The sequence below is a fragment of the Gekko japonicus genome, unplaced genomic scaffold (genome assembly GCF_001447785.1).
Source record: "Gekko japonicus isolate JY-2015 unplaced genomic scaffold, Gekko_japonicus_V1.1 scaffold19, whole genome shotgun sequence".
Taxonomy (NCBI): domain Eukaryota; kingdom Metazoa; phylum Chordata; class Lepidosauria; order Squamata; family Gekkonidae; genus Gekko; species Gekko japonicus.
Window position 1 is genome coordinate 2,353,680 of NW_015164664.1, and position 27,765 is coordinate 2,381,444.

At 48.1% G+C, this 27,765-nt stretch overlaps 1 protein-coding gene across 1 annotated transcript; it reads right to left on the reverse strand.

Moving 5' to 3' along the window:
- Positions 1-27,681, reverse strand: CNGA2 (cyclic nucleotide gated channel alpha 2). Its single transcript, XM_015408945.1, has 6 exons — positions 27,605-27,681; positions 7,843-7,953; positions 6,700-6,867; positions 4,777-4,884; positions 2,003-2,109; positions 1-1,409 (listed from the first exon to the last, which is right to left on the reverse strand). Exons 1-6 carry the CDS (start codon positions 27,679-27,681, stop codon positions 1-3), a joined length of 1,980 nt encoding a protein of 659 aa, XP_015264431.1.
- Positions 27,682-27,765: the final 84 nt, after the last annotated feature.

Consider the following 27,765-nt stretch of genomic DNA (forward strand, 5'->3'; position numbering starts at 1 on the left):
TCATGGTTTGGCTTTCGCTTCATCCTCCAGGGGGGTTTCAGAGGCATCAGAGAAAAAGTCATCCTGGTTGTATTTCTTCAGTTTGTTCTCCAAGAAGGTTATGCGCTGTTTGAGCTTCATCTGGGCTGCATCATAATCAGTCAAGAGCCGGGAGAAGCGGGTGTGCAGTGTCTCCAGGCTTGTCTCCAGCCTGTCCAGCTTATGTCCCACATTCCCATCCATGCTTTCAGAAGCACCTGTTTCGTCCAACAGCCCTTCTTTGATCAGAATCTCACGGCCACGTTCCTCCAGGACTTTCTTGGCATCGGGGTACTCAGTCACTGCTTCCATGAGGTCCTCCTTCGACAGGCAGAAGAGGTCAGAGTAGCCAAGGCTGCGTATGTTTGCTGTCCGCCTGTTCCCCATCTTGCTCCCTTTGATGTTGAGGATGCTGATCTCACCAAAGCAGCACCCTGGGGTTAGCAAAGCATACTGAGTCATGCCATCATCGGCCACCACAGCCAGCTTCCCTTCTTTGATTATATACATCTCTTTACCAATGTCCCCTTTCCGGCAAATATAATCACCCGGGCTGAAAACCTGAGGGCGGAGCTTGAGCACGAGCTCTACCAAGAGCCCAGCCTCACAGTCCTGGAATATCCTCACTTTCTTCAGAGTCTCCAGGTGGACATTGATGGCTATCTCTGCTCGCAGTTTGTCAGGCAGGTTGCTGAGCACTTCCCATTCATCCACAGTTTTCTTATTGGTCCAGAGATAGTCAAACCACCTAATGACCTTGGCCTCCATATCCTTGCTTACTTTGCGGAACTGCATATAGTGCTTGACAGCATCGATCTTGGCCTGGAACTCTGCTCGGGTCGCATTCATGTTGGAGATCATGGAGCCCACGTTTCCCACGATCGTAGCAAAGATGAGGACACCAATCAGGAAGTCAAAGATGACAAAGAGGTATTCTTCGTCACGCACAGGAGGAGGAGTCTCTCCAATGGTTGTCAAGGTCAGGGTAGACCAGTAGAGACAATAGATGTACTCCCTTGTCAGATAGCCATACTCTGGATCCGATATGTTTGGATAAACCCAGGTGTCTTCTCCAAAGCCAATGGCCTTAGAAATGGCATAATAAATGCAGGCATTCCAGTGGATGATGATCAAGATGTACATCACTAGATTGCTGATCCTAAAGATGTTTGGGTAGCTGGTCCTTGTCTCAGTCCGGTCAAAGAACTCAAACATGCGGGAGAAGTGCAGCAGCCTGTTGAAGCGTACCTCAGGCTGGTTTAAGCCCGTGGCAAAGTATGCGAAATCAGTGGGTAAGACGGAGAGGATATCAAGCTTGAATTGTAAGGTGGCAACATATTTATCACCCAGCTTCTTGGGGTCTCTGACAAGTAAGCCCTGATCAAGGAAACCTGCCAGGGAAAGCATAGCAAGGTATTAACCTCAGCCCTTTGTCTAGTGATGTGACTGTCCATACTGTTACTCAAATATTTCTACCCAATCACCACATTTTACAAGTTGTAGCCTTCACCAGATTCTAGCTGTGTAAATTATATTAGTTGAGGATGTTAGTTCTGATGGCTACATCAAGATACAACCCACCCACCCACCTAGATTTTCCATCTTCACAGCAGTGAATTAGCAGAGCAGGGAGGGGATTGCTGAAACGATGCTACAGCCCCAGATATTCTGAGATCACTGAAATCTATATTTCTCCCTTTAGTTCATTCATTAATTCAACAAGATATCACGTCAGAGGCCTTAACGATTCCTGAATGCTAATGCCTGTTTGGGGGGGGGGGATGTTCAAAGTTGAGGTTGATAAATCTTTCACTGGGAAGCTATTTGTCAGAATGTCTGTTAACAAGGATATCTTTCTCAAGACCTCTTAAGGACTGAGAGGAGCAAGAGAGAGTATTGCTTAAACACAGCTGATGCGGCTGGCAATGTTAAGGCACATCTGCGGGCTGATGCTTTCCCAAGCCAGATGCCTAAACACACTCACCTGTGCGCAGCCGGATGATAATGTCCATGAGATAGATGACATCGGAGACATAGTCCAGAACCAGCCAAAGGATCAAGTACCGCTGGTGGAGCTCACTAAAACAGGCTCTGCAGGAAGATCAAATGGAGAAGCTCAGAAGGATGAAGGCCAATGCTGATGCATTACTGGCAGCAGGGATCATGCCTGATCTGGCTGAGGGGCAGTAGAGACTAGTGCTGAGTCTCCAGGTGAGGGGTGGCACGGATAAATATCTTTGCCCTCATTTGCTGGGGGAGTCTGGACTGTTTGTGAAAGGGTGCAGTACTGTTCACAAGGGGACAAATGTCAGAGGAAATGTGCCTCCCTTTACCAAGGAAACTGGGCTAACACTCCCTTGCTCTGATCCTGTTGCACTTATAGATGTCCAAATGTATATTGCATTGCAAGGAATGGGGTGCAGAGGCACACTCTCATGTCAATGTCTATAAAGGAAGCAAGTGACACATGGAGCATACACACACACACACACACTGTTTATTAACATCCGAATTGATCAAACGTTCTGGAGAACACAACAGCTTGCACTCTGTGTTGTGCTATTTTGGATTGTCCTAGTAATAGGTCTTTGCATAGCTTTAGGTTTTAAACAAGCCCAACAGCAATTTTTGCAGCAAAACTTTAGATTTTTCACTTCAAAGGTGGGCATTTAAGGGAAAGGTGCAACAACACAGCCCTTCCACACTTTAACAAATGATTTGTGAACCTGTGGCTCAGGTCTAGAGCATGATATGCTGTGACTTTATTCAAGGTGGCAACACTGGAGCAGTGGGTGGGCTGCACACCGGTCATGGAAGTGTTGAGACCACACTGACAATCAGGGCTCTTTTTGTAGCATATTAGGCGACACACCCCTAATGTAGCCAATCCTCCAAGAGTTTACAGTAGCCCCTGTGAGAAGAGCTCTGTAAGCTATTGGAGGATTGGCTACATTAGGGGTGTGTCACCTAATATGCAAAGGAGTTCCTGCTAAAAAAAGAGCCCTGCTGACAATACCTGCCAGGTCTCTGTGTGTTGTTTGAGGAAGGACCGAACAATGCTTTCCACTGGGCAGCAGAAGATGAAGATGGTCACAGATGAGAGCTTGGGGCAGCAGCCAGATTCACAGGCTGGGCCCTAAGGTAAAGGGGGAAGTCATTGATAAGGATGGGCATGAACCAAAAAAATGTGGTTCAGTTTGTGGTTCATGGTGTGCCCTGTTCACAAACCATGAACCATCACAAACTTTTAACCACCTCACAAACCGATTCAGCTTGAGAGGTTCATGAGGCAGTAGAATGCCTGCGACTGTGCTAGAGACACCAAACTCACAGTAAATCTCCAGCTGAAACTCCTCTACCTGCCCTCCAGGTTTGGTGAGGATTGGGTTTACAGGGTCCAAGTTACAGCCCCCCAAAAAAGGTGCCCCCAGGAAAGTGCTTTCTGGGGAAATAATCACCTGTCATTTCCCCAGAAAACACTTTCCTGGGGGCGCCTTCTTTTAGGAGGCTGTAACTCGGACCCTGTAAATCTAATCCTCACCAAATCTGGAGGGCAGGTAGGGGAGAGTCAGCCTAAGATCCCTTATCTAGCTTGCACAGAGTCCATTCTATACACTCCTGAACCTGCACCTGACAAAATGACCACTGTGATCATTTTGACAGGCATACATTCAGAAGGTTCAGGAGTGTATAGAATGGATCCTGTGCAAGCTTGGAGGGTGTGTAGAGGACCATCTGGGGGAGGTCTGCTATGAGTTTGGTGTCTCTAGCTTGCACAGGATCCATTCTATACACTCCTAAACCTGTACCTTTCAAAATGACCTAGGTTCAGGAGTGTATAGAACAAATCCTGTGCAAGCTGGAGACGTCAAAGCCACAGGGGACCTCCCCATGGTGCTCCTCTACATGCCCTCCAAGTTGTTACTTTGAAGTTCTGTAAACATTTCGATTGAGCAGAGAAAATCTGTCTGGAAATGTCTCCGCTCACAAACCAGCATGAACCTCCATGAACAGCTTGAAAGTTTGTGGAAAGTTTGTGCTGCTTGACCTGCCACAAACTTAACTTTGTGAAGCATGAACTGGCCAAAATCCATCACGTGAGCTGGTTTGTGCCCATCCATAGTCATTGAAGAGATGCTTTCAAAATAAGGGGACCTTTTGGTGACATTTTCCAGATCTGCTAGAGCACTGACAGTGTATCTTTGGGAAGTTCTGCAGCAGTAGGTCCACACACGCTATAAGCTGCTAGGAGAACATAATAGTTAGAGTGTTGGATTTAGGCTGGTTGGGGGGTTCTGGGTTCAAATCCTTGGTCAGCCATGAAGCCACCTGGGTGACCTTGGACAAGTCACATGTGTCTGGCCTGTGTCATCGTGATAAAAAACGAGAGAGGAAAGAGCCATGTATGCTGCCCTGAGTCCTTAGAGGAAGGGGAGGATAAAAATGTGACAGACAGATAAAATTCCTGGTGGTCCAGCAAATTAGTGACTGTGTTTCGGGATCTGAGCAAGGGAGAATGTAAGCCGGTACAGGCCAGTAAGAAAGCAGCCAGAGTGATTCTTCCCATCTTCTGCTCTGAGCCTCCGAGAGACAGTGCCAATAAGACAGGCAAGTTACTTTCACCCTTGGATCTGAGGCACAGAGAACAAGAGGGGAGGGGACAGAAGAAAGGAAATACAGAGACCTGTTTCACTAATGGCACATAATATTTCAGAGAAGGGAAGAGATACATCACAGACAACAGCATTTGCAGCTCACCGTGCTACCAGCAGGCACCAGTTATACAGAACAGGCACTACAATGACCATCAGCCAGCGGTAGTACCAGTCCCCAGAAGGGTTCACTACAAACAACTCCCTTTTCTTCCTGAAAAGAAAGTCAAAATAGCCTGTTACAGAACAAGGCCCATCAATGGTCACAGGTGCATAGCGGTGGCAAAGAACATTATCTGGGTGCCAAAAGCCCCCTGTTCAGATATCAGCTTGGACATCAACTTACTCACCATCTGGTGGCAGAGAAGGGGGTTAATTTGGAGCAATGAAACAGGAAGGAAGAGGGAATGGCTCGACACTCGCATATGTCACAGTGCTTTCCTGCTGGGAGCAATGAAACAGGAAGGAAGAGGGAATGGCTCGACACTCACGTATGTCACAGTGCTTTCCTACTGAAGAAGATCTGCAGTTCAAGGCTTTCGGAAGCCTGGAGATGCTGATTCCTTGTCTCATGAGCCCGCTACTTGCAGGCTGACAGGGGAAAGTGCTGGAATCTCTATGGCTACCCAGGAACAAAATGCCTGGCAGGGCAAGACAGGCCCTTGCGGCGCAGCAGCAAGAGTCACCTGGGTGGAGCAGGATGGGACCAGGGGCAGAAAGGTGCAGTAGCCTCGGCGACAGGGTAGTCTTTGCAGTCTGGACCAGTGAGCAAGCCTGGGTGGAAGAACAATGGCTCTCTGGGCCCAGGTGTTTTGAGGCAAGGCAGGAAACAGATGAGGGTGGAGCTTAATTCAAGGGCCAGCTGTGAAGTGGGGGCTATAAAAAGGGAGGAAGGGGGAGCCGGGAAGAGGCTGGCAGGAGAAGAAGGCAGAAGTAGGAGGCAGGTTGCAGCATTGTGGCTCTTCTCCTGTGTAATGCAGCAAAACCCTAAGGTAGCTGAAGTGAACCACACCTCCAGGGGTCTGGATTGATAAATAAAGCAACTGCATCAGGAAACAGTGACTGGGTTTGTGATCTCAAAGTCCCCATGGACTCTGGGCATGATGTTCCCCTGCCCCCAGAGGGCACTACAGGCTGCCAGGCTACTGTAAAGTTTTCAGTTCTAGGTGAAAGGCCTTGTGACAGTCCCCAAACCCTTTCACAGTATGGCAGTCAGTCTTGTGTTATTTTGAATGGGACAAAAATAAATAAATTTGACCTTCATGGCCCCACCAGTCTCTGCTGCAGCAACTGCCAACTGAGGCAGTACAGCGGCTGCAAGGACACCATGACTCCTGTCACCAAGGTCTGCCTGGGCTCCAGCAGCCCACTCTGCATAAGGGCTCCTCCCCCTTCCTTGCTCTTTTGCACCACTCTAAAGACAAACTGACCAATCTGCTGGAACATAAGCTTGGGTAGGCTGAAGCCCACCAGCTACAATACAGCTGCCAGTCCATAAGGTGCCGCAACAGACCAAGGGGGATGCGCCTCAAGTCCATAAGGTGCCGCAAGGTTCCTTTTGGTTTCTGCCGCAACAGACCAAGGGGGATGCGCCTCTGGAATTGGTAATTAACAAGATCCTCTTCACCTGACAGGGAAGACCCCATTTTCATACTGCAGCTATTAATACCAAAGGTGCACGTCCTTGGCCTCCCTTCTGCAGAAAACAACCCTTTCTTCATGCTCAAATTACCTTGGTGCAGGCTCATCAGCAAGTCCTGCCCTTTAATTATACAGAGGAAGAGAAGCTGGTTTATCATTCCCTCTCCAGGTATGAACAGACAAAAGGAGTGGGTGGCAAACATCCTTGCAACAGGGAGCCTGGCAGGGAGTCTGGGCTTCTGCAGAGCTAGCAAATAATCAGTGCAGTCCTAAGCAGAGTCACAGTCTCCTTAGACTATTGAATTCAATAGGCCTAGAATAGAGCAACTCTGCTTGGGCTTGTGTTGAACGTTGCTCCAGCCAGATGGGCGCAAAGAAGAAATCTTACTTCTTTTTGCCACCCTCTTTATCTTGGCTTTCTTTACTACTAGTGGCTGTAGTCAAGGTCTGCACATCCGGCCCACGAAAGCGTTCAAGGAAAGAATCCACGCGCTCCTGTTCTGCTCGCCGACCTTTGTTGGCCCATTCCCTGAGCACCACCACCAGCCGGGCTATCCTGGAAAGGAGCAGGGGAAGAAAGAAACAGTCAGGAAGACGAGGAAAGAACACATAGTCATTCTGCAGCACGGAAGTGTTGACAAAAACCACTTGGGCAGCCTCGGGGACTGCTCTGGGTTAGAGGTCCCCCTCCTGACTACTTCCAACAAGACTAGGGTGGACATCTATGGATGACCAACAGAGATGCTCTGCAGGGCCTGTAAGACCGAGCTCTTCCACCGGGCTTTTGGTTGAGGCGGTGGGCGTCCCTCTTCTTCCCTGGCTATCCCCCCTCCAGTGGCCTGGATCCTAATATCAGGGGTACTGCTGAATTTCAGATAAGCTGCAACTAACTGTTGCACAGTATTTTAGGATTTATTGTTTTAAATTGCTTTTAATGGCTGTTTTAACGGTATTATATTAAGAATTGCTGTAAACTGCCCTGAACCTGATTACGGGGAGGGCGGTATATAAATCAAATCAAGTAAATAAATAAAGGACAAGAGCACTCAAAAAGAGGGAAGAAAAGAGGATTAAATTTTCATACACTGATTTACATTCAAAGATGCAAATTTACACATACTTACTATAATTTAAAAGGGAATACAACGCACCATACTGCCATCTCTGTCTGGGGCAGCGGGCAAAGCTCAGCACATAGACTGACAGCCTGTCATTCAAATGTTTGCAAAAAGCTTCTTCAGTCGGGAAAAACAACATCCTACTTCTGCCAGTTTTTCTGGACAGAAGCAGAACCTGGACATTTCAGAGGACAGGCCTAAAAATAGAGGAGTGTCCTGATCACCTTCAGACACCCCCCCCCCCCCTCACATTAGGCCACAGGAAAGATTTTTCAGCTCCATCAAACATCCCACATGGTGGCAATCCCATCTGAAACTGCGTTCTGACTGTGAAGGCTCCAGAAGTTGCTTCTTTACCTTGCTCATACAGTACATACCCTCCAAGCAACACACAGCTACAGCCCCACAAGTACCTGCCAAGGCCCTTTTTCCCACAATGGGCAGCGTGGGATTGCCGGCCGTCCTCATCCAAGGCAGCAATCCGCTGCAGCTCTGAAGAGGTGTCATCGTCAGCAGATGGCCGCCTTTGGAGACAAAATAGGCCAGTTACTTCCTGCTGCAGCAGAGACAGAAAGGGAACTGTGCTTTCTGCCCTGGTCCCCCTCCTCCTCCCACAGCCCATCAGAACTGGATCTCTCTATTAGTCTGAATCAAAGTTTGACCTCGCAGAGGGCTATTGACCCCATGAAACTCGCCAGAGGAAGCAATTCACACAGACAGCCTTGTCCCTCTGCTCAGTGGCTAGCCAGTCCCCTCCTATAGTGCTGCTCAGCCTCTCTGTGGAGAGGGTTCCATATTTTAGGAAATCAGACTGAGCCACCTGAGGGAGGCAGAGAGCATGTGGTCGGGGAAGGGAGGTGCCCAGAATGCAGTCTTGTTATTGTAGTGGGCTAATGCTGCCACTGAGGGCCAATTCACACGCTTATTTATCTCCATATGCACGAGGAGCTACATTCCTCCCAAGGGCATGGGAGCCATATTCCATTGGTAACTGCGGCATTCATGAAGGGGCTTCAATCTTACTCCCATGCCATTGTCCCAGTTGAAATGAACCAGGGAGTTAATAGTTGCTCCTTTGGGAAACTTGCATGTCACTATTGTAGTGGCCTAATGCAGCCACTGAGGGCCGATTCACACACTTACTTATCTCCATATGCATGAGGAGCTCCATTCCTCCCAAGGGCATGGGAGCCATATTCCATTGGTAACTGCGGCATTCATGAAGGGGCTTCAATCTTACTCCCATGCCATTGTCCCAGTTGAAATGAACCAGGGAGTTAATAGTTGCTCCTTTGGGAAACTTGCATGTCAAGATGAAAGTTTCCAAATGGAGCAAACAGCAGGCCCCCTGGGCCATCTCAGGGTGGAGAAATGGCACAGGATGGAGGCTGAAGCCCCTTCTCCAGGGCTGCTGTGGTTATAATCACAACAGAGCCCCAATGAAACCTGCAGTGCATGTGTGATACAAAGTCCTTGGGGCAACCAGGAGTACTGTGTATTTATATAGACCCCAGCTTTCCCTGTGGCTCAAGGCATCTCACAATACAGAATTTAAAACATTCAGTAAACAATAAAACCCCAGTTCACCCCCAAGTCTAATAAAACACCTGCAACTCACTCTCCATTAAAATTCCTGGCAAAGAAAACAGTCTTATAGGGCCTCCTTTGCATCCTGTGAATCAGCCCTAAGAGAACGTGAGTGTGTTGGATGTGACGCTCACAAGCAATAAATCCCATTCCTATAAATCAGAGATCCCCAACCTTGTTGAGCCTGCAGGCCCTTCTAGAACTCAGCTATGAAGTGGGCATCATGATATGGAGCTGGTAGACCAGCTACATGAAGCAGGGCCCAAGTCCCCAACCTTGTTGAGTCTGCAGGCCCTTCTAGAACGCAGCTATGGAGTGGGTATCATGATATGGAGCAGGTAGACCAGCTACATGAAGCAGGGCCCAACACAGCGTGTTTTGGGAGGTTCCACACCAAGATTCCTCCTGTGATGGAGACAGCTGCTTCTAAACTCATCTGCCCCCTTCTGTTGTTATCTTCTGCCAGTGAGTGAAGACTTTTTTGTTTTTTCTTTCTCTCAGGCCGATTCCGATTCAGCGACCCTCCTTCCTGCCCTGTGTTTTCATTATATTATCGTTTTTGCATGCATATTTTAGCTCTGGTTTTAATGGTTTTAAAACATGTTTTTATTATGTATATTTTTAATATGTTTGGTGGCCCTGATGAGGACAGAAAGATGAAGCATAAACAAACAAACAAAAATAAATAACTCAATAAATGAGCACCCCTTGCAGATTTGCAGGCAGTACCTCATGGGCTCCTCTCATGTGCCACCTGAACTATGAGAGCCAGTTTGGTGTAGTGGTTATGTACACGGACTCTAATCTGGGAGAACCGGGGTTGATTCCCCACTCCTCCACTTGCAGCTGCTGGGTGACCTTGAGCAAGCCGTAGTTCTGATAAGAGCTGTTCTTGAAAAAGAGCAGTTTCTGTCAGAGCTCTCTCAGCCCCACCTACCTCACAGGGTGTCTGTTCTGGGGAGGGGAAGGGAAAGGAGTTTGTAAGCCACTCTGAGACACCAAGTGAAGGGTGGGGTATAAATCCAGTCTATTATTATTATCATTATCATTATCATTATTATTATATGGACGCACAGGACAGCCAGGACCAACTCTTTGCTTTGGAAGAGAAACACTATTTGGTTTCAGTTTCCAAAGGGGAGGATTTGCTTCCTGCACACCTGCTGGAGGCCATTTCCCAGCCCAGGCACAGAGCATCCTATTCTGTACCTGGGCAAGCAAGGGGAGAGGCACAGGCTCAACAGTGGGCACCTGAGACCAGACCAGGACTGAGCCCACCACTGGTGTAGGAGTCTCCTGCGAGGAGCTACCAGGACCAGTCCAAGCTAAGGGCCAGATTATACTTTACACAAGCTGCCAAAGGGGACTGGCAGCCATATTGCAGTGGCAACTCCTGTGTAAAAGCACAGCAGGGGGCCAGCTCAGATTGGCACTGTAGCCCAGGGTAGGAGAGGTTCCTGCCTTCCCCCCCCTCTTTATGATTTTCAAAAGCAAGCATTCAGATATGTGCAACATCCTGACAGGACAAATGATGTCCACCCCCATGATCCTTGAACTGTTTCAGCTCCCAAAAATGGCATGGGGTAAGACAAGAGCCCTTTCTTCTCCTGTACCACAGTCCCAATCTGAATTTGGCCCCTGTTGCATTTTTCCACAGGAATTGCCAATGGGGACTCACAGCTGCTATATGGCTGCAAGTTCCCATGGCACTTATACGACATATAGTTTGTCCCAAAGCTGGAGAGCTGTTGAACCAGCAGTGGGTAGAGATCAACTGAAGGCTTATACAAGGAGCTGATGACCCCACTCTTTTCCGTGGCCAGACTTGGCTCCTGGATCTGGCAACAATCTAGAAACTGGTGCTCCCCTCCTGCATGAGACTCGAGTAAGGGATGTCTGAGCCACCAGGTGTGTGCTGCCTCACTTGGTCCAGGCTCCAAGCCTGGTTTCTTTATTTCTGGGGGTCACTTTGGGGATGCTGTAGATCAATGGGTCCACTCAGGATGTCCCTGGTCTGCTTGTTCCACCAGCTCTTGAAGCCTGCTGTGGTTAAGAAGGCAGCTGCGAAGTGCAGGGAGCCTCAGTATAAATGGGACCACAGGGGCTCTGGAGCCCTTGAAGAGACTTCTCCTTCTCCTCCCCAGATGAGCCTAGGCCAGGGCAGGTCCTGACACCCAGTCTTTCAGTGCCCTTAGCCAATCTGCCACCGCATGGCTCAGACACATCTGGCGGGGCAAGTCCAGTGCTTTGCTGGTCAGTCAGCTGGTGGGGAGTGATCTGAAGCTTCCTATATTTTTCTGTTCTGCCCAAGACCCTTTGGCCTTGTCCCCAAGAGTCACGCAAGCGGGCTCAGGGAAACACAGTGGTGAGTGCCAAGGCTCCCTCAGGTGCCACGTTGGCAATCACTGCTACAAATGATTGGATGCCCTACAAGTCAAGCGGACATTTTAAGTTGTCCTCCTCACAATCTTGTGGTCTAACACACAAAAGGAGGGTTGGAAGGGGACTCCCTATCCTGCACCCTCAATGTAAATGACTGTTTGCTCTTGACCTTTCCCGGTGGTCTCAGCAAGGTTTCCCCTTTCTTTACACAAACTGTCCTCCTATATGATTCCATTGACCGTATTTATAAGCATGTGCAACATCCTTACCAGTAAGCAACCAAATACCCACCACCCCCGCATCTGCGCCTCTAGGAGAAGCCTCCAGTCAACAAAGCCAGCAGGTGTCATGTGGTTTCCAAGCAGACTTTAAGCGTCAACCACACGGAAAGAAAACTCCAGTCCACATTCACTGGCCTCCTGCAGACTGGAGAGGTGAGAGGTGACAGAGCCTCCTCAATACCTCAGCGATTAATTTCTAGCCTCCCCAAAGCTCGTGTGCCTCTCTGACCGAGGGGTTTTGTGAGCTGGTCCCTTGCCAGAAACCCAAGAGCACATCACCTGCTCAAATTATTCCGCTCTTTTCTGGCAGTGACAGTTTTCAGAGACAGTTGGCCAGGGGACGTCTTCAAGCCATTGCTCTTTTCCGGCATCCTCCATGCACAGAAGACGGCACAGGCATGAACCTGCTCCAGAAAAGACAAAGTAAAGCATCATTTGAGTAGATCTGGAAAGATGCCTGCATGTGGGTGCCCATGCCATGGATGCTTCACACAATGATTTCATGACAAAATGGAGGAGAAAAACATAGAATGGCTTCAATTGCAAGCAGCACCTTTATTTAGCAGAGAGACATCATCCCGATTGCCCTTTGGCCTGGGATGGAGTAACAAGGGAACTACCTATTGAAAGTCAGGATGGTGTACCAGCTACAGCAGGAACAGGCAACCCACAGTATGCACAGTGGTGCAACAGCCCATTTGCTCAGCAGGTAGAGATGGTTCTCCACCCTGGGAACTAAGACAAGCCCTTGAGATTCTGGAAAGCACACCTGGGGCTGAGCTTGCTTCCTGTCTGTCTGGCCAAGTACAGTTCTCATCTCCCCCACTCCTTTTGATTGCCAGCACACCAACATCTTCACAGGCAGACATTGCAAGGGAGTTGGTCCAGGCTAAAAAGGTTGCCTGCGTCTGACTGAGAGTACTGGATGGTAACAGAGAAGACGGCAGAATAACAACGTATAAAAACTGCCACAGTCCTCTGAGAACTTTTGTCAAAAGGTGTATAATTTATTCTTTTTAACTGAAGTAGCGTGCTACTTTCAGATAATTAAGAAGCTGGAAGCACAGCAGAGCAGCTGCATCAGTACCAGATTTGGGATGTAACTTCACAACCCTCCCAGTCCCACATCATCCACATGCACACACACACACCTGGCCTGCACTTGGCAAATCGTTGCTTTGCATTGACAGTTTCCCATCTGTGATATGGAGAAACAATTCATTACCTACAAGGATTCCTGAGGGTTCGGCTGTTGCAGCAAAAACAAACAGGAGTCCCGTGGCACCTTGAAGGAGAACAAGATTTTATTCCACTGCAAGTGTTCATGGATTGTAATTAGTGATATGGACTATAACTGATAAATAGCTTCATTTTTTTTAAAAAAAAGCCTGACTTTACATGTTAATAAATAAGTTGGTTTGTCACCATTTTCAACTGATGCAGATATGAACTGGCTAAATGCATACATGCAGTCCATTCCAATTTTAATTATGTCCTTCCTTCTCTCCTATGTTTCTCCACTCTTAGACCCTTGACATTTTTTCCACCATGCCCCATTCCTCTCCCTCTCCCATGTGATCCCTCTATGTTATTAGTAAAGAACAAAGGCGCTTTTCCCAGTGGCTTTCATCTTTGTCACTGTTACCAAGGTGACAGCATGAGCATCAAGCCCTACCCTAACAACAGGTGTGAGATACTCTCCCAGACATCCTTGATAGGACTGCAGCTGTAATGAGAGCCCTGATGCTGGGGGGGGGGGCACCTGGGAGCTGGTGCTTCTCTTTCTGAGCCTCTCGAAGGAGGAGAAAAGTCGGAATGAAAACTGCAAGTGCGGAGCAGAGCAACCGACCACTAGCTTTAAGGTGCAGCAGTTTCGAATGGACTCTGTGTGCAGTTCTGGGCACCACACCTTAAAAAGGATATTATAGCTTTGGAAAAAGTGCAGAAAAGGGCAACTCGAATGATAAAAGGGTTGGAACACTTTCCCTATGAGGAAAGGTTAAAGCGCTTAGGGCTCTTTAGCTTGGAGAAAAGACGACTGAGGGGTGACATGATCGAGGTTTATAAGATTATGCATGGGAAAGAGCAGGTAGAGAAAGAGGTACTTTTCTCCCTTTCTCACAATACAAGAACTCGTCGGCACTCAATGAAACTGCAGAGCGGTCGGGTTAGAACGGATAAAAGGAAGTACTTCTTCACCCAAAGAGTGATTAACACATGGAATTCACTGCCACAGGAAGTGGTGGGTGCTACAAGCATGGACGGCTTCAAAAGGGAATTAGATAAGCATATGGAGCAGAGGTCCATCAGTGGCTATTAGCCACAAGGTATAGCTAGGGGCTCTGGGGCAAGTGATGCTCTGTCTTCTTGGTGCTTGGGGGGGGTCAACAGTGGGAGGGCTTCTAATGTCCTGGCCCCACTGCTGGACCTCCTGATGGCACTGGTATTTCTGGCCACTGTGTGACACAGAGTGTTGGACTGGATGGGCCTTTGGCCTGATCCAACTTTGGCGTCTCTTATGTTCTTATGTTTTTCCACATCAGTTGTTTTAAAAGGCTGGCACAAAATCCTAGAGCTAGAAAGGGCCTTATAGGCCATCTAGTCCAGAGGTGTCAAACTCTTTTGTTATGAGGGCTGGCTCTGACATAAATGTCACTTTGTCAGGCAGAGCCATGTGTCCCATAAAACGTCATGCCAGGTAGCGGAAAGATAACCTTTGTAAAGGACACAGGAAAACCCAATTAGCGTTATTATTTTTACTCAAAATACAAACAAAAGCAATTGATTCCTAGCAGTGAAAGCAATTGATTTACTGGGAAGTCCACAAAAGCCCCAATATATGTATTTAAACATATGCAAGACTAGGTTTTTTTCCAAGGGATACCATAAAAAGGGGAATACCTTATATTTCCATACATACCAGTTGCTTGTGGGCTGGGTAAGAGCCTTAGATGGGCCGGTTCTGGCCCCCGGGTCTTATGTTTGACACCCCTGATCTAGTCCAACCTCCTCCAGACTCTTCTGAATAACCTTTAGCACATGAGAGCCCACTTGCCCCCACATAACTGGTCTCATGGCCAAACCGCTCTCTTCATTTGGAAGTTTCTTTCTCCTAATGCCCCACTAAAATCTTCATCAGATCTGGCATACATTTTTTTTTGTAGCTGTTTAAGTTTGGTGTAGTGGTTAAGTGCGTGGACTCTAATCTGGGAGAACTGGGTTTGATTCCCCACTCCTCCACTTGCACCTGCTGATGTGACCTTGGGTCAGCCACAAACTCTGGCACAGCTGTCCTTGAAAAAGAGCAGTTTGTGTCAGAGCTCTCTCAGCCCCACCCACCTCACAGGGTGTCTGTTGTGGGGAGGGGAAGGGAAAGGAGTTTGTAAGCCGCTCTGAGACTCCAAGTGAAGGGCAGGGTATAAATCCAATCTCTTCTTCTCTTCTTCTTCTTCTTCCCCACTCAAATGCTACCAAATGTTAATTTTTGAACAATTTTTACTAGATGGAATCACAAAACTTCAGGGCTTCTTATAAGGAAAGCGTGTTATGAGTCACTAGGTTTGCCATTCTCCAGGCAGTGACTGGAGATCTCATGCTACTACAACTGATCTCCAGGTGACAGAGATCAGTTCACCTGGAGGAAATGATTGCACTGGAACGTGGACTCTATGGCACTCTACCCCACTCAAGCTCTTCCCCTCCCCCAAACCCCACCCTCCTCAGGCTGGTAACCCCAGTTATGAAACTTGTGATTTGCTTTGCATCAAAAACTTCAGGTACAGGGAAGCAGGGCAGGACTAAGTGTGTGATTTATGACATGTCCATAGCAGCAGATCTGCATGACATGCAATGGCACAATGCAAAAAAGTCTTGTACCCATCAGGAGTGGACAGAGCATGGATTGGTTAAACCTGACTAAGTTGTCTTCATCAAAGTCATTTGAGACTCAGTCCTATTCTTTGGCAATTTTGTGTAGCAGCAGCAACACTTAGGGGTTGTGAAATGGATAGGGTAATGTCAGGTGACCGCTTCAAACTGGAGGGAGGGTGATCACCCAGTCTGAAAAAGAGTGCCTCCCTGCTCAAGTGTGAAGCCTGTGAAAAGGCACCTGAGTATACTGATAATTGCAGAGTAGCAAAGTGTTGGGCTATTTGAAGCTACAGACTGGAAGCAGGGCGAGAACAGGGGGGCAGGAGAGGCCAATGGATGCTTAACAAGATGCTTCAGGTTCGGAAGGTGAGGCATTCTGCTCTAGCATTCATTGTCCTGATCCTGATGGCTCAGGCTAGCCTGATCTCATCAGATCTCATAAAGCTCTAGTTAGTGCTACTTGGATGGGAGCCCAACAATGCTCCCTCTAAGCTGTGGAGTCTTGTGAGCAAAAATTCTTTGTGAGCTACTGGCATTAAAGTTGTGAGTGAGCGATTTGGCTACTGCAGACATTAGTTTGCTCTGGAGCCACCCTTCCTGAGCTAAGACAAAAATATGTGAGCTGGAGGCTAAAAAACTGTGAGCTAGCTCACACTAACTCAGCTTAGAGGGAACACTGGAGCCCACCAAGAAAGTCCAGAGTGGCTATGCAGAGGCAGGCAATGGCATGCCACCTCTGTTTGTCTCTTGCCTTTGAATGCCCTACGAGTCACCATAAACTGGCTGCAACTCGGCAGCAGTTTCTGTCACCATCACTAAATACAACCCACTGGAGCAAGTGGGATAGTCCATGGCTTGTGTCACATGGTTGTTAACTATGTTCAGTGTGTTCCCATCTACCCTCTTTATCCCCTCTTTTTACACATAACTCCTTAAAATGTCTTGGGTATTTCTATGGGGGGGGGACCCAACTATATGTCTCTCTTAATTCTATCAGTAATTTTATCTCCTGTAGTAAATGAACAACAGGGTAGGCCTCTTCTAACTGACTCAAGTCAGTTCAAAAGTTGATGAGGGGAGAGCGAGTTGTAGCCTGAAAGTGATTTCAGAACTCAAAATCTGTCACCTGAGAAAGGACAGAGCGAAACCCTCAATCTAGGGTTGCCAGGTCTGGGTTGGAAAATACCTGGAGACTTTGGGGGTGGATCCAGGAGAGGGTGGGGTTTGGGGAGGGGAGGAGCCTCAGCACGGTACAATGCCACGGAGTCCACCCTTCAAAGCATCCATTTTCTCCAGGGGAGCTGATCTCTGTCAGCTGGAGATAAGTTGTAAAAGCAGGAGATCTCCAGGCCCCACCTGGAGGCTGGCAACCCTACCTCAATCCAAAATTGTCCCTTCGCATGTAATTCAGACTGATCTTTCTACATACTTTAACAGGAAGTTAAAGGTTCTTTGGACTAATCACAATAGGCTTGTTCCTGCAAGGAGCTTATCTGACAAGCAGGATCAGGGCTTGAAACCAGAGGAGGAAGATTGAGAACTTCTAAGACCACCTTCTGACCATTTAGGGTTGCCAACATCCGGGTTGGGCCTGGAGATCTCCCAGAATTAACTACAGACATCAGTCCCCCCCTAGAGAAAATGGCTGTTTTGGAGGGTGGAGACTGTGGCATTATACCCTGCTGAGGTCCTTGCCCTCCCCAGGCTCTGTTAGGGTTGCCAGGTCTGGGTTGGTAAATACCTGGAGGCTTTGGGGGGGTGGATCCAGGAGAGGGTGGGGTTTGGGGAGGAGAAGGGGTATCAGCAGGGGTCCAGTGCCATAGAGCCCACCCTTCAAAGCAGCCATTTTCTCCAGGGGAGCTGATCTCTGTCACCTGGAGATCAGTTGTAAAAGCAGATCTCCAGGCCCCACCTGGAGGCTGGCAACCCTAGGCTCTGCCGCCCCCCAATTCAGAGTTGTCAACCCTCCATGTGACAGAATTCCCCCACCCCCCAGATCCCAAATACCACAGACACTCCCCTTTTTTACCTTCCAGGCTTTTCTGAGCTGGGGCAGGCAGTGCTAAGGGAGGGAGGGAGGCTTCTGAAAGAGGACCTGAGTCCTGTTTCCCTGGTCCAAGAAGGCAAAAGAAGAGGCCCAATTCTTTCCCGCTGGGACTGGAGAATGAGGCCGCAGCCTTGTGAGAATGTTGGGCAGGGCGGAGCTGAGTGGTGTGGAGGCCCAGCGTATTCCAGGGCAGTTGAGAGTGTCCGTTGGGGAAGAGAGCCCAGTCAGTCAGTTGGCACCTTTTCCATTGTTTATAGCCCAAAGGCTTACTGGGAGTTGTTAGAGCTATCTGTGGGCCAAACTAGACATTTGGGGTTTTTAACTAGTTGAGTCTGGGTTCCCAGCTCGAGTTCTCAACAGCGTCACAGCAGCTGCAGGAAATGTTTTTTTAAAAAATAAAGGAGAGCCTGAAGGGTTCCTACATTCCCTCTGAGCCATTTACCTGCTCAGTAACAGGGCTGGGAAAGTTATTTCCCAGATATTGCTGCTCTATGTGCAGAATACAACATGTGGAGCAGCAAAACCAAGGAAATAGCTCCCCCTCCCAGCACTGTTTCCATAGAACCCAGACCCAACTCATTAAAAACTTGAAATCTACTTTGGCTCCTTGACAGGGATGGCTGTTGCTTCATCCGAGAATGATTGCTCACTGTTCAGTTCTTCAAAAATTATCTCCAAGTCCTTTGACAGTAACTCTCCCTGCCTGCGCCATAAAGGTGAACAACTATCTGGGACCCTTTCCAAGTCTTGACACATGTAAAATAACACCCCCCCTCCCCTCCTTTTTTGTTTGTTTTGTACAGAAGCAGTCAGGGATGACATAAATGTTCCCCTGAACACAATGACACAACAAAAGATGCACACTAACTGGGATGAAGAGTTCAGACACAAACAGCAATGAGGGGTTGTGCTTTTCGTGGAGCAGCCTCTGTCTAGCAATGTGTGGCCAGTGGTGTGACTGTGGGCAGCCCTTTGTCAGCCTCCGCCCCCCCCCATCTTGAACAGGTTGAGGGTCATGCAATTCCTTTCCCTTCTTGTACTCACGATCAGGTGTCCAGAGCCAAACCCAGCATGGAAAAAAGGTAGGCAGGCAGGAGCGGCTGGTTCCAGTTGGCCTTGGTAGTAAGGCAAAGCAATCCACTCTCTGAGCTCAGGATTCCCTTCTTGGCACCGTTTGTGATGAGTTGTGAGAGCTCTTCATGCTCTGCTGCTTCAAAAGGCTACCAGAGTAACCTGGAGTGTTCAAAATTCATCCCAAGGATGCTGCAGCATCTTCAGCAGTCCGGACCAGTCATAAATGACCCACTACCATGACTTATGGCACAGAAAAACAGTTCCCCTTGCTCAGTCACTCACCCTCTGCTTCCCAACCCCTGAAACCCAGCTGGTAGCACCAGGTTCATGGTGACCACAAAAAGCGAAAAGACCATGCAAACTTCTGGGGCGACAAAAGCTAGGGCAGTGCCTCCAAGCATGTGCCTCTTGCTGCAACACACCTGCCTCCAACTGCAAGGGATAGTGCACTTCATACAAATTAATTGCTCACTGCTTTGTGTCTTGAGGGATGAAAGGGGAGCTACACACATGCTCTCTCCCTCGCCTCTTGCCTCAGCTGCCTCTGCACTTAACCCTTCATCGGGCTTTAGCTCAGCAAGGCAGGAGGGATCTCGTGCAGCAGATTATCCCCACCAACCATACTTTTTAAAACAGAGGCTGAGCTGTGTCCTGAATGCAATCCCCACTGGAGGCGGTACCTGTTTAGCTTAAAAAAAAAATGCTAGCTGGATTCTATGACTTGGCTGGTGTGCGGTAAATTTCTGAGCCGGCTCTAACATTTTAAATTATTGACACCAGGACATCTCACCTAGGGATGCCAGCTTCCACGTGGGACCTGGGGATCCTCTGGAATTATAGCTCATCTCCAGACTACAGAGATTAGTTTCCCTGGAGACAATGGATGTTTTCGAGGGTGGACTCTATGGCTTTGCTGTCCTCCCCAGGCTCCATCCCCAAATCTCCAGGAGTTCCCCAACCTGGATCCGGCCACCCTACACCCACCATCGCTGGCCAGAGGGAACCTGGCAACCCTGATCTCACCCCACCCCAAAAAAATCTGTAGATTTCTCAAGGTGAACAGAAGCTTTGAAGAAATGCACATTTTCCAGTAACAATTTCCAAAACTCCTTTGATTGCATATAGCCCCAGAACTCCTTTGGCTTATTGCTACCACATTATGAACCACACATGTTCACATAATGTAAAACACATAATTTCTAGCTTAGCTTCCAGCTGTTTGAAAGAACATGCTAAAGCTGGCTCAGAAATTCAAAATTATGTAACCCAGGAGATGCAATCTTCAGTGACTGGACTTAGTGTTCCAAAAGAGTTGCCTCTGGCAACTGAAACCTGCCTTCCCCCAATTTCTATATAGCACCAAGGAGAGAAGAAGAAGAGTTGGTTTTTATACCCTCCTTCTCTCTAACCTATGAAGTCTCAAGCCCTGACCCAAATAGCCCAGACTAGCCAGATCACAGAAGCTAAGCAGGGTTGACCCTGGCTAGTATTTGACTGGGAGACCACCAAGAAACACTTGAGTTATGACATGGAGGCAGGCAATGACAAACCACCTCTGACCATCTCTTGCCTTGAAAACCCTATGCGGTCACCATAAATCAGCTGTGACTTCATGGCAACATCAACAAAGAGAGTCTAAAAGTATCTTACAATTGCTTTCCCTTCTTCTTCCCGGACAGAAACCCTGTGAGGTAGGTGGGGCTGAGAGAGTTCTGAGGGAACTACGACTGGCCCAAGCTCACCCAGCAAGCTTCATGTGAAGGAGTCAGGAATCAAACTCGGATCTCCGGATTAGACTCCACCGCTCTTAACCACTACACCCTGGCTGTCACCGAGGGTGCTCTACCAGAATATGCAGATCCAGTATGGCTGGGGGGAAATGGAACACTACAGTGGCCTCCATGCTCAATTCGTAAGCAGGGACTAGTCAGTCAGGGCTGCAGCCCAATTTGCAAACAGAAAGGGCCCACAGACCAACCTGGGAATGCTGCAATGAAGCTCTTGGGCAGATCCTTCTGCCATTTGTCCTAGTTGGCAACAGAAAGAACTTACTTGGAGGATGCCTTACATCTCCTCTGGAGGGAGAAAAACCAAAGTGTGGGAAATCGGAGGAATGTACTCCAAGGGCAGACAAACCTAGTCAACATGGGGGTGTGGCAATCTAGATGTACGCTTTTCTAAAGAGTTTGGTCCAGTTCCCTGCATGCACAAAGCAGCTGAAGGGAATGGCTATTCAAAAAAAAAAAGCCAGTTTGGTCTAGTGGTTAAGTGCACAAACTCTAATCTGGGAGAACCAGGTTTGATTCCCCACTCCTCTACTTGCAGCTGCTGGATGACCTTGGGCAAGCCATAGTTCTGTCAGAGCTGTACTTGAAACAGTAGTTCTCAAAAGAGCTCTCTCAGCCCCACCTACCTCATAGGGTGTCTGTTGTGGGGAGGGGAAGGGAAAGGAGTTTGTAAACCGCTCTGAGACTCCAAGTGAAGACTGGGGTATAAATCCAATCTCCTCCTCCTCCTCTTCTTCTTCTTCTCCCCCCCCCAGAAAGCTTCCATTGCTGGGGGGAAGAGCTGCTGCCTCCCTCCCCCTACAGCCATTTCCCTATGCCAAAAAAGCTCTGGAGAGAGTTATTTCCCTGTTTTTGCTGCTCCATATGCACAGAATACTCCACACGGAGCAGCAAAAATGGGGATATAACTCCCCCCCCGCCCCAGCATTATTTTGGTACCAGACAGAGATGGGGAGGAAGCAGGAGCCTTTCCTCCCCCACATCATCCCAAGCTCAAATGGGCTCTGCTTGGTTTTTTAAAAGCCATTCCCTGTGGCTGCTGTGTGGCTGCAGGAACCCGAGTTCCATCCAGGAAACCCAAACCCAAATCTTTTAAAAAGCAAATGTCTAGTTGGGCCCAGAGAGCACAGCTGGGGCTGGAAGAGCAACAGTCTGTCTGTTTCTGTTCCTGTGGCACATGGCCTTTGGTTCCCCAGAGTTTCTCAGTTACAAAACATGCTGTTAAATACATAACAAGCCTCTCCTGAGAGAAAGCCGCAAGGGGGATGAACAGGGAGGTGACACCAACCATTCAAGGAACCGGGACAGCAGGCAACTCTTCACCTGGTTGTCATCTCTGGCTATTTTAAAGCATTGAATAATTAAACCTTTAGGATGAAGACCTACAGAGGAGAAACTGAGGTCTGAGGTCTGGACCTGCCTCAAGAAAGTCACATGGGTTGGTTTAGTGTGAGTCAAGCTCACTAGGCCCACATTCAGCTCCCTCCAGCTCTGTTTAGGTCCTGGATGCCACCAACACCCACCCCCTCTGCTTTTCCTGTATCTCAGTTTTTAATGGTAAATATTCCCACTGAAATCCGCTGGTCTTAAAAATGCTTAATTTGGGCCCATTCCCAGGGAAATCATGGAAGGGTGGAAGACATGTTTTACCGTAGGGATGGGCACGAACTAAAGTTCATGACATATTTGGGCAGTTCGTGGTTCGCGAACAGACGTTCATGGCAAGTCAACCCACATGAACTTTCCATGAACTTTCAAGCAGTTTGTGGAGGTTTGTGCTGGTTCCTGAACAGATACATTTCCAGACAGACTGTCTCCCGTCAAACAAAAATTTCACCAAACTTCAAAGCAATGGGGGGGCCGGAATCCCCCAGCTTTGGAGACACTGTTGTCAGTTTCAAACTAGTCATGTCAGAGGGCCCCCCCTTCCACCTTCCTTTCTTGCACAGAGCTTGCAAAATCCCACCCACCCCCTTGCTTGGATTTGTGACTCTGTGCTTTGAGATCAGTCCTTTTAAATTTGCAATGCCAGTGGCACTGGGTTTCGCTGGGCACTCTGTACATTGTACTGGTTCTGCTGAGCTTGCAAAAATGCCCCCCCTTGCTTGGTTTGTGATTGAGCTGACATTGCCACATTGGCACTGGGTTCTACTGGGCACTAGTATATTGCATGGGTTCTGCTGGGTTTGCAAACTCCCCTGACTTGGATTGTGATGCTGTGCTTGACATGAGTTCTGTTGAGCTGGCATTGCCACAGTGGCACTGGGTTCTGCTGGGCACTCTGTACATTGTGATGGTTCTGCTAGGCTTGCAAAAATGCCCCCCCCCGGCTTGGATTGTGATTGAGCTGGCATTACCACATTGGGTTCTGCTAGGCACCAGTATACTGCACTGGTTCTGCTGGGCTTGCAAACCTGCCCCCCCCCCTTGCTTGGAGTGTTATTCTGCGCTAGACATCAGCCCTGTTGAACTGGCATTGCCACAGTGGCACTGAGTTCTACTGGGCTTTGCAAAAATGTCCCCCACCTTCAGTTGCTAGTGCAGAGAGTAGTTTGAGCCTAATACTGTTGGGTTTACACTGACCCAGTAGCACTGGTTCTGCTGGGCACATTGCACTGGTTTTGCTGGGCTTGTAAAACTGCCCCCCCTTCAGTTTCTATTGCAGAGGTTATCCACAACTCTGATTCTGTACTGCTGGGCTTCAATTGCCCTTGCTTTTTTGCTGTTTCTTTTCCTCCATTGGAAACAATGGAGGATGGGGACACCTTCTTTGGGGGGCTGTAACTCAGACCCTTTAAATCTAATCCTCACCAAATTTGGAGAGTAGGAGAGGAGAGTAAACCAGAGATCCCCTGTGAGTTTAGTGTCTCTAGCTTACACCGGAATGATTCTATACACTCCTGAATCTGTACCTGTCATTTCCCCAGAAAGCACTTTCCTAAAGGCACTTTTTTGGGGGGGCTGTAACCAATGCTCCCTCTAAGCTGTGGAGTCTTGTGAGCAAAAATTCTACTTTGTGAGCTACTGGCATTAAAGTTGTGAGTGAGCGATTTGGCTGCTGCATACATTAGTTTGCTCTGGAGCCATCCTTCCTGAGCGAAGACAAAAATGTGTGAGCTGGAGGCTAAAAAACTGTGAGCTAGCTCACACTAACTCAGCTTAGAGGGAACACTGGCTGTAACTTGAACTCCTTAAATGCAATACACATCAAACTTGAAGAGCAGGTAGAGGAGAGTCATCCAGAGATCTCCTGCGAGTTTGGTGTCTCTAGCATGCTACAGGGGGGGGGCATTCTACTGTGTCACAAACCTCACAAACAGAACCAGTTCTTTTACCTCTTAAAAGTTCATGATGGTTCATGGTTCACAAACCAGGCAAGCCACAGACCACAAACTGAACCACATTTTCTCAGTTCATGCCCAACCCTGTTTCTTAGATCCATAAGGTACACCAAACATTTCCAAGCAAGCTTCTTAACCAGGACTGTTAACCTTCAGGTGGGGCCTGGAGATCTCCCACTATTATAGTTGATCCCCAGGCAGCAGAGATCAGTTCCCCTGGAGAAAATGACTCCTTTGCAGGGTGGACTCTGTGGCATCCCCAAACCCTGCCTTCCCCAGGCTCCAGCCCCAAATCTCCAGGTATTTCTCCACCCATAACTGGCAACTCTATTCTTAACCTCTCCCCACCCACCCACTCTGAAATGCACTCTCTTTCCAACACATGCAAGCAGCTCAAATGGAAATGCTTCTCTGCAACCTTGACATGCCAGCAGCATCCAAGGGTGGGAAAATGCCCTCGTTATGTACCTCCACTTCCCTCACCAAGAATTGTGTGTCAGACGGAGTTGTCGGAACTTACCCCAAACAACCCAGAAGAGGATACAAGGGCACAACACAGAATGACATCATTGGGTCAGAGAAGGGACGGAAGAGCGAGAACCCAGCCAAGAAAATTATGGAAGATCGGAGGGAGTACAAAATACGAAGACGCGAGCCCCTCTCATTACCTGAACCAAGATACCACCGACAACTGCCAGAGCCGACGAAAAGAGGAAGTAGAAACGCCGGTCCAGACAGGAGGGAAGCTGAATGCACAGGATACAGAGTTCTGTTCCTTTAAATGGGGAAGTGGGTTATGTGGAAATAAAGAGGAGAGATACACACAGCCGGGGATGACAAAATCAGAACGAAAGGAGGCCTGGGAAACAGCTGTGAAGTAACACTGTCCCAGGGGTTTTCGCATGGATAAATAGTGAGAGACCCGAGATTCGAGGCTCTTCCAATAGAGTTCTGAGGCTGTTGTTGTATTATGCCTCATATTACTTTAATCCACCCTCCTCATTGTGGAATCTGGCGACATCCGAACCAGAGGACAAACGCTATTCATGACAGTGGTGGCCCGTACAGGGATTTGAGTCTGTACCCCCAACCCAAACTTCCCCGCCCTGCGGGGTGGGTACCTCCTGCTTTGAGTCAACGTCCTATGGAGCCATCCAAGATGACGACAGAACCAGTGAATCCCCCGACCCACCAGCCATTTGACTTTATCCAATTTTCCCAGTGGATGGCTGAACGACAAGAGTGGGTAATGCAAGAATGGGTACATCATCAACAAGAAACACAAGCGGTATTGGTAAGGGATTTATGTAAGACCTGGGAGCAAACTAAGGGACAGGCAGGGACGCCGAGTGGGCTCCACAATCCTCCTCCCTTGTTGACTAAATTAACCCCAGAAGACGATGTTGAGCTATTTTTGGAAACGTTTGAAAGAACGGCCGAAATGGCTCAGTGGCCGGCAGCCCAATAGGCGTATCTTTTGGGACCGTATCTTACAGGGAGGGCACAAACTGTGTTATGCTCACTTTCCAAGATACAAGCCGCTGATTATCCCACCTTGAAAAAGGCCATTTTAGACCATTTTGAAATAACAGATGAATCCTTTCATCAGAAATTTCGTAATCGTAAATGGAAGGGAGATGAGAGGCCTTGCTTATGGGTAACCGAACTAGCTGAAATGTCAGTGATGACGGCAAATCCTAAGAAGAGTTTGATAGGCTTCAAGGAACTAAAGTATCTAGGGTTCATAGTAGGACAAGGTGTAATTAAACTCAACCCCAGAAGGTACTACAGATACATGATTTCCCACGTCCCAAGTCAAAGAAACAGTTGCGACAATTTTTAGGGCTTGTAGGATTTCATAGTCGATTTATCACTGGATATGCATCTAGAGCGTCACCTTTGACATGTTGAAAAAGAAGGGCCCTACCCTACTCGACTGGTCACCAAGACCATCTCATGCTTTCAAGGATTTACAGAGAGCCCTGCAAACGGACGTCGTTCTACAAGACCCTGATTTCTCCCAACCCTTTTTAGTTCAAACCAACGCATCGGCCATGGGTTTGGGAGCAGTTCTGGCACAGAACATAGAAGGGGCTGAAAGGCCCATCTTATTTCTCAGTTGGAAACTTTCAGAGACTGAACAACGGTATTCTACTATAGAACGGGAAGCTTTAGCTTTAAAATGGGCGATTACCACTCTCAAGTATTATCTTTGTAATAATCACTTTATGGTGGTGACGGACCATGCTCCCTTACAATGGCTTTCTCGTATGAAAGAAGTTAATTCTCGTATACAACGATGGTATCTTTCTTTGCTACCTTACAGGTTCACTGTCCTTCACTGAGCTGGGACTCAGAATCTCAACGCCGATTGTTTATCTCGTCTCTACGAATGTCCCGCACTCAAGACTTTGAGAGACAGGAGTACGGAGTTAAAGGGGGGGTATGTCAGAAGGAGTCGTCAGAACTTACCCCAAACAACCCAGAAGAGGATACAAGGGCACAACACGGAACGACATCATTGGGTCAGAGAAGGGACGGCAGAGCGAGAACCCAGCCAAGGAAATTATGGAAGATCGGAGGGAGTACAAAATATTACTTTAATATTACTTTAATATTACCTTAATCGACCCTCCTCGTTGTGGAACAAACGCTATTCGTGACATGGTGGAACCCCTTTTGGGGTCAAACCCTTGGAGCAATGGACAGTCTTTTTTCAAGAAGAGCCCCTTGGCCAAGATTTCCCTGACTCTTGAGCCTGAGAGAGCTGAAAAGATTTACCTCTCCAGACGTCTGACAAGAAAACAAGAGTGTGTGCACAAACCAGAGGCCATGTGAAGAAGACAATGTGGGCAAGGGTCAGCGATAAAATGTGGGCAAAGATCAGCGATAAGGCACACCTGTCCTGCTTCGGGCCCACATTTCCAGACTCTGTAAACATCTGGATTGATCAGTGACTCTGATCAACTAAGAGTCCTGACCTTTGCACATCCTGTACCTATGGGCATTTTAAAGCTAAGGGTAGCTTGTTAATTATTGTACTATGTAAGCAGCCTTAAGCATCCTCCCTAAAAGTATCTGTTTTCCCCTGTTTCTGTACGTGCAAGCCCCAGCCTCACCTCACGGTGGGTGAGGGGGGCAGAGTGTGTATAAAATAAATTCTTGCTGCCTTGAAAGGCAGACAGATTTCTCTACCCTCAAGAGAGCTGTCTCGTGTGATTCCTTCAAGACAGCACAAATGCCATGGTATTTTCCATTCATGCCAAACATTACCAGACATTGCATGGCTCAGTGGCAGAACACCTGTTGGCAGTCAGAAGGTCCCAGGTTCAGTCCTTGCCTTCTCCAGTTGTAGGATCTCAAACAAACAAAAATGCTGGGAATTCCATCCAGTGGAACTGTGCAAGTCCTCAGACAGTGTTGGGAAAGACCTTTTTCTGCCTGGAAACTTGGAAATCTACTGTGAAGACAATCCTGAGCAAAATGAACCAAAAGCCTAAATAATATGTTAGTTTCATATGTTCACAATTTTATTAAGATTTCAGAACACTCAAATGTTATTAATTACTGACAGGCAGCCCAGATGCTCACATTCTATGGGTATAACATTGCAGTCAGGAGAATGTCAGTTCTACAAATCCTTTTCCTTACAGAGGAGGGCCCTTGGCATTAGCAAAGTCCAACAGTACCACCCCCACAGTCTCTTAGTATAAGATTACAATGGACACTGGTAGATTTTATAGTCAACTGCTCCCAAACTCCTTACTACAGAGACAATGTCTATTATCTTCTGATGGCTTCCTTACCCGTATTCAAAGATTGCACATGTAAACCCCAGTGGGATAGACAGAAGACACTTCTTGTCCCTTGCCATGACAGACATCCCGTCGGTTTTGGTGATAACTGGCATTAGAAACCCACCCACCCCAAAAAAACATCATCTCAGGGAACTCAAGTGTCCACTTGT